Source organism: Prosopis cineraria, unplaced genomic scaffold, assembly GCF_029017545.1.
Source record: "Prosopis cineraria cultivar Desert tree isolate PC_DT_omini unplaced genomic scaffold, ASM2901754v1 PC388, whole genome shotgun sequence".
NCBI classification, from domain to species: domain Eukaryota; kingdom Viridiplantae; phylum Streptophyta; class Magnoliopsida; order Fabales; family Fabaceae; genus Prosopis; species Prosopis cineraria.
In genome coordinates, this window is record NW_026555715.1 from 23,621 (window position 1) to 35,056 (window position 11,436).

The 11,436-nt window shown below is 30.0% G+C and overlaps 1 protein-coding gene across 1 annotated transcript; it reads left to right on the forward strand.

The window, feature by feature from the left end:
* Window positions 1–3,641: 3,641 nt before the first annotated feature.
* LOC129296697 (ferritin-like catalase Nec2) lies at window positions 3,642–6,003 on the forward strand. The gene is made up of 3 exons (XM_054935278.1): window positions 3,642–3,982; window positions 4,086–4,311; window positions 5,428–6,003. Exons 1-3 carry the CDS (start codon window positions 3,669–3,671, stop codon window positions 5,803–5,805), a joined length of 918 nt encoding a protein of 305 aa, XP_054791253.1. The 5' UTR covers window positions 3,642–3,668; the 3' UTR covers window positions 5,806–6,003.
* Window positions 6,004–11,436: the final 5,433 nt, after the last annotated feature.

The window sequence follows — 11,436 nt, forward strand, 5'->3', positions numbered from 1 at the left end:
AAGTAGTGGTGAAATAGGTCATGCCCCTAATAAGGATCTATAACTTGACTTACTTCAGACCTAACATAACCTATTTACTCAATAAGCTCATGCCAAGTTTAGGCCTTTAATTAAAAAAAAACACACACACACAGAGTATGTAATATATTACAATACATTAATTCATCATTTATTTTTTAATCAATCTATTCTTTTTAATTTCTAGTTATATTTTCAATTATATTGGATTCATATATTAATTTTAACGTTATTACTTTATTGTTATATTATATCATTGTTGGTAAGCCCTTTCAATTATTATATATTGTAATTGATAAATCATTAGGTTATATATTGTATACTATAATAATTCTAAAGTGTATTTAAAATGTTTAAAACTAAAATGAGAACTTATTTAAAAAGTCTAATTTTAAGTAGGCTATTAAATAGGCTTTTAGGTCAAGTCATGCTTTAAGTAGACTTACGCTTGAGTCGAGAAAAAAATCTTATACAGACTTCAAGCTAGATTTAAGATTTTGATTTATCATATAGGCTGAAACCTATTTAGTCAAAGCTTAATTTGACTTAATCTATTTCCATCCCTAATATGGGAAGGAAAGAGGAGAGAATTCTCATCCGGCTTTGTTATTATTCATAGGGTATACAACAGACAAATTCTAGGAGAAGCACCTAACGTGCAAAAATATCAAATAAATGGGGCCAAAAAAAAGGGAGAATTGCACTATAGGCCTTAAAATAGTAAAAAAGTCACTTTGAGTCTAATACATTCTGATATTACATTGTAAGCTTAAGGACCCTTGTTTCAAATTTTTCTAAGAGTGAAAGTACAATTTTGCCCTTATGTGACTTAAAAAAACTCAAATTATGTACAACATAATGTCCATAGATGCACAACATGATGCCCATAGATGTACAACACAATATTGACTATATTTATTTGCATGTATAACATAATGTCCATGGATGCACAACACAATATTCATGAATTCTTAAGACAATATCCATTTGTGTCCATGCATAGATATTTAGTTGAGAATGCATGAATATTGTGTTGTATGTTGTGTGCATCACTTATACATTTTATTAAACTTATTGATTAATTAGATATGCATGAACATTGTGTTGTGTATGATCTGAGTTTTCAAATCACATAAGAGCAAAATTATTCTTTCGCTCTTACGAAAAATTGCAAAAGAGCCCTTGGGCTTGCAGCCAATAACAGAATCTATTAAGCTTGCAGTATAATTTTTGACTTTTTTGAGTCTTGTAATGCGATTCTCCTAAAAAAATGAGGATCACATATATGAGATTACTTGTGTGTGCTTGGATTCAAAATTACAAAATTGAAATTTTCATGAAATCAAGTTAATAAAACAAAGTTAGTGTAAAAGTTAGTTACTATAACATGATTTATTGGGATTTTTTTTGTTAATTTAATATGATTTATGTTTGAACATCTTTTCATAATTTATGTTTTGAAAATAAACACAAAAGTCAAAAGTGAAAAACAAATCAGCCTCTATGATAACTTCAAGTTTGAGTGAAAAGCCATTTTTTTACATTCATTTCGTTAATATTTATAAGACATTTTTTTGGTAACATTATGTATATTAATAACATTTATTAAATATATTTTACAATTTTATTTTTTAAAAACATAAATATAAATGTTCAAAAAATCCTTTAGCAAATTTGTGAAAATCCAAACTCACAATTAGCAAATTTGTTGGCACTTTATTGCACCGAAATTGCTCAATCTCTTCAACTGTGTGTGGAACTCATAAAATTTAACATGCTCTGATTTTTGTTTCTCTCTTTTACACGATTCTCTTTCCATGTCTTTGTATTTAAAAAAATTGCTCAACCTCACTCTCTCATTCGCGCGGAAGAGATAAAAAGCTTGTTTCATCATGTCCTTATAACATGGGAGACACTCCCTATGTTCCTATTTCTTAATCATTTCTAACATATTTACTAAAATTAAAAAAATTTAAATTTTATTAACCTTGTTCTAAAGTTCAATAAATTTTTAACTTTATTCTTATTAAATATACATACTTAAAAAATAAAAAAACTCTAACATTTAATAAGGGCAAAAGAGTAAAAAATGAACAACAATCATTGAGGTGCCATACAAACAAGGAAAAATACCTAAGTAGACTGGTTGTATCACATTATTTATGATCTATTTAACTAAAATGTTTCAAATAATTTAAATAAAACCTTATGTGACATTTTTTAAATTAATTTTATTTTTATAACAAAATGCATATTTAATTTCTTACATTTTTTCTCTTTACTATCATTAATATTAGAATCAATTTATATTTAAATCTATTTAAATATTATATTTTTATTGGATAGATCACAAATGATATGGTACATTCGATCTATCTAAGTATTTCTCTATAAATAAGACCTAAACATATATCTTTCACTGTTCTATAAATAGGACCAATGGAGTATTTTTTATAGCATTGATAATTCAAATGGGCAATGTTTATTGGAGCTGGACTTATCCAAATTAGGCTTAAAATATCTACGCATTAAAAAACTTATAGTCAAAGGCTAGCCTTAATTCAGGCTGGCTTGAATACTCGGATTGTTAAATTTTATATTATTTTATTTTTTTCCTTTTTTTGGGACAAGATTTTACTTTGCTACCTTAAAGAATTAAGATTTTTCAAGTAACACAACAATGCAACAAACTTTTTTTTCTATCCTTATTAAAGTGAGACCTAGTACTTAAAAAGGTAAAAATGAAAGCATATGAAATAACCTCTTGGTGTTTATTATTTCTTAAGAAATATTTAAAATAAATAATTATTATAACATTAAAACTTCATTTATGAATGCAAAATGTGTGAACTAAGCCCATCCAGACTAAGTAAAAGTTGAGGTGAATATTAATTTTTTATTATTAATAATAAAAAGAATTTGACTATTTGGACTAAGCCCATCCAGACTTGGGCTTTCAAAGTAAAGAAATTTTCAAAAACTTTCAAGCAAAGCCTCGAGATTTTTTGAGCCTCTAATTTTTCATGCAGAGTATCAAGAAAATTTGTTATGTTATTTTATTTATTAAAGCACATCTTAAATTTTCAATTCAAAAGTCGTCTCAGTTAATTAATGATAACTTGGACTTATGTTAAGTTACTCCTATGTCATATTGACGGGCACACTGACGTATTTATTAATGTTAACTTATGTTAAGTTAATTAATGATCCCACGATTTCTTTTACCACAAGTTTTCAAATGGTCATGGCCTTTGACACGAATGCAAATCCCAATTCCTTAATTTCATCACTCTTAGCATGCACGTGGAACTCTGACAGAATTTTTGCATTCCAGTCTATCTAAACAACTCAGTTATTTCCAATTTCCTACGTAACGCCATTTCACAATTGGTTGAAATACTTTTATCAATAAAATCAAATTAAAATTATTCAACCAGGCAATAACAATGTTCATCTATACGACATTGACCAGAAGGCACTGCTTTGAAAGAACTGAGTTCACAAAAAGAACACGTAGCAACAACCGACTCAGAGTTAGCGAAAAGTCAAAGGAACCAGCCGGTTTCTCGTGTATATATAGGCTCACACGTCAATGGCAAAGACACAGAGCAGAAAGACAGAAACGCAGGCCAGAAAAACAGGCGAGAAACATGGGGTTTCATGACACTCCCACCTCAAAAACCTCCATTAAGGTGGCTTTCCTAAGCTTCCTGCTCGTCTTGCTTGTAAGTGCAGAAGCACGCATGAAGATCAATGACGCAGATCTTCTGGAGTTCCCTCTGAATCTTGAGTTCTTGGAAGCCGAGTTCTTTCTGATTGGGGCTTCGGGTCATGGATTGGATTCCGTAGCTCCAGAACTAGCTGATGGTGGACCCCCACCTGTTGGTGCCACGTTGGCCAATCTGGGCTTCTTAGTCCGAGACATCATCCTCCAGTTTGGATTACAGGAAGTTGGTCACTTAAGGTTGTTCTTCAACTCTATGAACTAACATATACATGTGTGCGTGCGCGCTTGATATTATTTGAAATTCTGGTGTTTGCGTTTTGTACGAGTAATGAAATTGCAGGGCAATAAAAAGCAGAGTGAAAGGGTTTCCGAGGCCATTGTTGAACTTGAGCAGGGAAGCATTCGGTGATGTGATGAACAGTGCATTTGGGAGAAGGCTGTACCCAGCTTTCGATCCATACGCAAATGAAATAAACTACTTGCTCGCGTCTTACGTAATCCCTTATGTTGGCCTCACTGGCTACGTTGGAGCAAATCCACTGCTCCAAAACTTCACCTCCAAGGCGGTAAGCCTCACACACAGCTCTAATGTCTTGCTCTTCTAGACTATCATACAAGTACTTGTTAATTAATTCATGTTTTAAAAATGAGGTGGTTGAAATTTTGTTTTTCTAAAAAATTTCACATCCTTTCAGTCCCACTGAATAAATATAAAATTTGACTCATTTAAAATACTCTCATTAATTATTTGAATGGAATATAATAAAATAAGAGTATTAAAAAAATATAAAACTTATCTAATATCTTATATTTTGAATTAAGTAGGACTTCAAAAAAACATCCTACATATATTGTGGTTTGAAAAAAGTATTCTCTTAGGTTTCTAGAAACCTTTCAATTGGTTTATTATTATTATTATTATTTTTACCCTAAACATTCTACATGAAATAATGGATATTTTAATTTTAATATTTTAGAATACTGCCTCTAATCTTATTTATAAATTATTTTTATCAACCTCATCAATACTAATACAATAAAAATATAAGGAATAAAAGTAAGTGAAATTTCAAATATAACCCTAAAGTAAAAAATAAAAAGTAAACAAATAATACAATATTTTTTTTGTCTTTCTCTCTTTTATTTTTGAAGGGTAATTTAGAAATTTTCATTTGAAACAAAACAATTACATTAACTAGTGACTTATAAAGGGGACTAGATTATATTTTTAGAAGGTGATTAATATATAGAAGTTTTTAGAAGGTGATTAATATATAGAACCGGAGAAGTATGCAATTTTGGGTTTTTTTTTTTTTTACATTTTGGAAGAAAATTAATTAAAAAATGGGATCTGGTATGTCTCTTGATTACTGTCACCTGCACTCACATCAGGAGGTGTCTTTTTTGTTTTGTTAAACCACCTGTCCATGAAAGTGCAAAAGGGAGGCATCAAGGGAGGAAAAAAACCAATTGCAAAAATTGAATTAAATGCACCCTTTCATTATCAAAATGCTTATGATCTTTCTTTTTTTTAAAAAAAAAAAGTCTAAGATTTTATGCTCGATCTAAATGAAAAGAGATAGATGAAAAACAATGAAGAGGTCGGGCATAGAACAATCTCAAACGCACGTAACCTCTCCCAAGAACCATATATAACATGTACATGCATGTGAATTTGACAGCTCGTGGCGGGGCTTCTGGGGGTGGAGTCAGGGCAAGACGCGGTGATCAGAACGCTGTTATACGAACGCCGGAGGGAGACGGTGGTGCCGTACGGAGAGAGCGTGGCGGAGTTCACGAACCGGATCTCGGATTTAAGGAACAAGCTGGGGAAGGAAGGGCTGAAAGACGAAGGGCTCATAGTGCCAAGGAAGTTAGGAGCAGAGGGAAGAATTTCAGGGAACGTGCTTGCAGGTGACCAGGAATCGCTCTCATATGGAAGATCGCCACAAGAAGTGCTGAGGATCGTGTATGGAGATGGTGATGAACATTACCCTGGCGGATTCTACCCTCGTGGTGGACTTGGTCGTATTGCCCAATCTTACCTCTCAACTAATTAGTCTTCTTAATATGCTTTCTCAAACACCACAGGATTGTATCTTGACACTGTTTTATATTAAAAATCAAATCGCAAGAGCAGCCCTTCTGTGTTTTGATATTAGATTGCATATATGATTTGGCCTCATATCACATATAATATGTTATCCATCTCGTGTATCATGTTGCCGTACGTATGAATATAATTCCACTTATTTTTATTTTTTGGGTTTCTTCTCATCTAATTAACCCTTTACTTGATCAAGTTTTACTCAATAATTAATTCTGCAAGCAAACTCACATGCATGCCCGGACTATGGTTGAGATGACACAAACCAAGATTTGGGGGGTAAAAAGCTATAATTGGGGCAAATTTCTGCATGCATGTCAGGATTACTTTTTCACTCAACTATAGTTAAGACTATAACCTAGGTTGAATCAGAAGCAAGTTGTATCAGATTTTTATCCAAACTTTAGTTTGCAAGCTCTAATTTGCGGAAAATCTTGTTTTGCAAATGGTAATACAAACGCACCCTTGGTTTGATTTAGTTTTTGATTTCTGCTTGTTTCTTTTTTAGGCCTACTCCAACAGAAGGCCCTTGGAAATGGTTGGGATATATAACGCTTTATTTAAGGGTAATTAACTCAGCTTGAAAATGGAGCACAGTTTCTTGTTGATTCTGTTGAAAAAAATCATTACATAACAATAAGAACAGGAAAAAGAAAACTGGAAATTTCATTACATTAAACTTTGAACATTCAACCTCGCTGCCATTCTCAGTTCCCCTACAGGCTGGCTTCAACTACTCTACTTGCTTCAAAAGTAGCTTCGTGATTTGATGCATAGGATTCCCCAAAAATCTGGTACTCATTCACCTGCCACGCCTTTCTATTCATCAAACATTGAGCAGAGATGACCTTTCAACAATATTTATCTGTACAGCTTATGAGGGTTTGGTATCCTCAATGGTTTGTTGCTGTTGATGATGTTGTTGTGATTGACGATTACATATTTTATAATTAAATAGATATAAATTTTAATTTAAATTTAATTATATTTATTTAATTAATATTTATATATTTTCTTATCATCACATAATTATGAGGTAAAAGAGAAATTCTCTATAAAATCTATTCATATATCTTCTTTTATTTTTGTGTGCAGGAAATATTATAAAAGATATTAAAGGAAAGAGAAAAATCAAACAAACGAAGAATGCATTGAAGAGGCACACATAGAAGCAGGAAGATGAGAATTATTTTAAAAAGAAGATAATATTTTAAATAATATCAAATTTAAAATGATACTATGATATTTTAGAAGGATTAAGAAATATTGGTTGCAAAATATTATAAATAAGAGCTCATAACCTTATTCGAGGTAATTCAATCACTTATATGAATATTTCAAGAATCTTCTCTAAGATATTTAGAACTCATAGAAATATTTTAAAAGCTAAAAGTAATATTGTTGATGAATTTTACAAATTATAATTACTTTTTTAATTTCTTAATTTTCTTTGAAATCATTTTTCATGATTGAAGATTTTAGAACAATGTTATTTAATTTTATTATGTGTTTTTAATTACCCAATTGGGATACGAATGTAGCTCAATTAGAGAGTTAGTTTTCTATTTTATTTTTTTGACTATTTGTTTTTATATTTACATATTTTTTTCAATTATATTTATTTCTATTGTTCTTCATGTTGATTTTATGTATAGCCACAATTTAATCAATGGGTAATCTTAATGGGTTGGAAGGTGAAGAAAAAACTTAGGTCTAGAAAAATAGACATAAATAATTAGATTAAAGACGGTTCTAAAAATTTGTGGTGGCTTAAAATATGACTTCACTATTTAATTAATTATTTGACTATTGTGAGAATGAGTTCAACACTAATTAAAAAGAGATTAATAATTTGAGAGAATATTAGCACACTTTAAAAATAGTTATCACTATAATTAATCAAAGTCATCTCAAAGGATAAAAATTAGTAATTAATCAAAATCATCTCAAAGGACAGAAACTAGTATTCTATAGAGTGAATCATAATCCCAACGTTTCAAGTGATTGTATTTTCCTCATCATTATCTTCTTGCTTTATTTTCATTATTCATATTCTTATTGAATAATTTGTTTTATCTATTTTTCTTAAACTATATTAATTATTTAAATAGTAAAGGCACAACTTTCTTGTGAATTCAACATGAAATACTCCAGACAGTTTCTTACAATGATCCTATACACTTGCGAGAATGATCAGTGACAATGATTCCCCTATTTGCATCTTTCTCGTCAGCTTCATATATACTGCTGCTGTTTAGGCCCTTGCGTTAGCTATTGTTCATCACAATTCTTTCTTGCTTGATATCGTCTAATTTTTTTAGTTGTTGAAATTTTCACTGTTTTAGTAATTGAACAATTATCAGGTCAATCTGCACCTAGAGCAGAAAAAGATTGCATGAAAAAGTAATATGAAGAATCTGAGTAGAACTTTCAAGACCAGCAAATCAATGCCGGCAGAAGATAAATGGAGGCTTAGGATCCTCGTGACTTTGTGTGGCACCTACAAGATCAAATTGATGAACTCGAGCATTTTAATGTTTAACGATCCTTTTCATGTTCCATTGCACCTAGTAAACACAGTTCATCTTCTAAAAATATATAATAGAGCAAACTCGGTACATTTTCATCTTTTAATTTTAGTATAAGAAAAAAAATATAGGGTTCTCTTTATTTTATACTTTTAGAAGATGAACTGCGGCTAAGAGTTGAACTGCTGCTAAAAGGTGAAGTAAAAGATGGAGGATCATTAAGCATAAAATACTCAAGTTCATCAATTGATCTTGTGCGGTACCGAACATGGTCACTAAGATTAGGCCTTCATTTTTCTTTTTCAACCATTGATTGGTTGATGTCGAGTTCTTCTCGGATTCTTCACAGTGCTTTTCATGTGATCTTTTTCCAATTCCAAGAGTAGTTTGAACAATCAATTATTCAAAAACTAAGAGTGAAAATTCAACAAAAAAAAATTAGACTAAATCAAGCAAGTAGGAAGTGTGATGGATTTCATAGCTAATATTTTCTCTAGAGCTTTGTTAAAATATGCCATTGGCCATCAATTGTTTGAAAATTGGACAATTGGTTAAGAGGAACTGGTTGAAAGAAGACTAATCAATAGTTAATAAAACTAACCAAGAATTGATAAAAAATTGATGGTTCAATCTGCAATATAACAAATAAAATGGATGGAGAATGGATTAATATGGTTAAGAGGAGGGGGAGAGTTATGATAAAAACAAGTAAAAAAACCACCAACATATGGTTGTTTGTGTCAAACAATAATTAAATCAAAAAATTAACACAAAGACATAAAGAAGGGGGGGGGACAGGAAAAGTAAAAAGGACAAAGACGTGTAGTTGATATATGGATTAGGTTGGAGGAAAAAGAAGAATCAGGTCTAGAATGAAGGAAATGCTCAAAGAAAATGATGACTTGGGTGTTTGAGAGAAGTTGAGATTGAGACTTATGACAACAAAAGAAGAAAGCACAAAGAATGAGTGATTAGGGATTTGGGTACAAGCTTTAAATGCAAGAGTGGACGCTTTAGATACAATGAATTAGATCTAATATGAGTGAAATACACGCTAAAATTCAAATTTAGTGGAAATATATTAAATAAGCGTTTCGCATACAATGAATTAGAATTGATATGCATCAAATACAAGCCAAATTTTAAATTCATCTGAATATGTTAAATGGACGCGTCAAATATGATGAATTACATTTGATATGCGTTAAAAAGGCATCATATTTCAAATTCATTTGGATTATTGAATGAACGTATTCAATTAAATGCAATGAATTACAACTTATAGGTGTCAAATTTCAAATCCATTTGAATATACTAACTCTGTTTTAAATTATAAGATACTTTTAGATAAAATCTCACATATTAATAAAACTCATTAAATACACTTTACAACCTTATTTTTTCGAGATAAAAATATAAACTTTTAAAAATACACTTCATTTAATACTTCATTGATGAAAGAATATTGAAGAGAAAGAATATATGAAAAGGGTAATATTGAAAAAGCATCATTAATAAAACCTTATTTTTATTAAAATGTCTTATTTTGAAATGCTGACTCTTTTTTAAAAATATTTTATAATTTGAGACCGATGGAGTATTAAATAGGCTCATCAAATGCAATGAATTACACCTTATATGCGTTAAATATATGCCAAATTTCAATTTCATTTGCAAATACCAAATGGACGTGTCAAATACGATGAATCACATCTGAGATACGACAAAAACACTAAAAAATTTAAATTCAACTAAATATATTGAATATGTGTGTTAAATGTAATGGATTACTCTTATACGCGTTAAATAGGCGTCAAATTTCAAATTCATTTGCATATATTAAAAGGAAATTTCAAATGCAATGAATTAGATGTTATATCTTATATGCGTTAAATACGTGCCAAATTTAAAATTTATCTAAATATATTGAATGGACGCATGAATTACATATATATTCTATACACCAAATACACATAAATTCTCAAATTCAATTAATAAATAGGTGATGAGTTAATATCATTAATAAATACTCACTCTGTTCAAAAGTATGTGTCATTTTTAATTGAATTACACTCACAATAAATTAATTAATTGTCTTTAAATCAATTTAACGGTGACAGAACCAAAGTGAGATTTGGGTTTCTAAATTAGAGAAATCTTGTTTATAGTTATTATTTTTGGATTCATGGATTTTGATTTTCAATTTCATGGATTCTGACATTCCAATGGCATTCTAGATCAAGGCAATATCAGAAATTGAAGATTTAACATATGAAAAAATTAATATGACTTGGACTGGCATTCAAATCCCCATTTTTATCATTCTCCCTAGACCTTTTGAATTTATATAATGAGAAAAACGAAAACAAAATATCAAGTTCATGTGTTCAGCTTTGCGTCTTGGAGTTGTTGATCTCAGCTTGGTGTTTTACAAATTTGGTTTTTTTTTTTTTTGCTTTTGATTTTTTAATTAGTTTCCACATTGAATATATGAGGTTATGCTAATTTGGAGGCCACATAAGAAAAAATTAACAAAGTTAACCTAGTTAGTGACACATAACTAAATAAACATGATCTACCTTGATCCATTAACGACAATGATAAATTTTTTAGATAGACCAAACTTAAGAGATTAAGTCACGATCAAGTTAAAAGTTGAAGGATTAAATGATTAATTTTTCTTTTAACATCTAACATTAGAAATTCAGTCCACTAATTATGAATCCGCATATCATTAATGAATATTTATTCCATTCAAAAGTATAAGGTATTTTTAATCAAATTATATTCACAAAAAGTTAGTTAATTATCTTTAACCTAATGTCATTGTTTTATATTTACCTTTATTTAACAGAATGTCTTACTTCTTATAAAATATTGAGTGATTTATTTATTAAGGATATTTTTAGAAAAAGCTCTTTAATTATGCATTGAAATCTATCCTTAAAAATAATGTCTCAGATTTTTGAAAGAAAGGGAATAGTTGTTATCAGGGGCAATAGTTTTCATGAGGCTTATGATGCAGTTTCCCTACCATCATGAATCAGAAATCTTGA

What these genes read in the sequence shown, in the direction of transcription:
- LOC129296697 (XM_054935278.1), top strand. Translation starts at nt 3,669, where the DNA reads ATGGGGTTTCATGACACTCCCACCTCAAAAACCTCCATTAAGGTGGCT. An exon ending in CAGGAAGTTGGTCACTTAAG is followed by an intron (nt 3,983 to 4,085) that starts GTTGTTCTTCAA and finishes ATGAAATTGCAG; the next exon opens with GGCAATAAAAAGCAGAGTGA. An exon ending in AAAACTTCACCTCCAAGGCG is followed by an intron (nt 4,312 to 5,427) that starts GTAAGCCTCACA and finishes TGAATTTGACAG; the next exon opens with CTCGTGGCGGGGCTTCTGGG.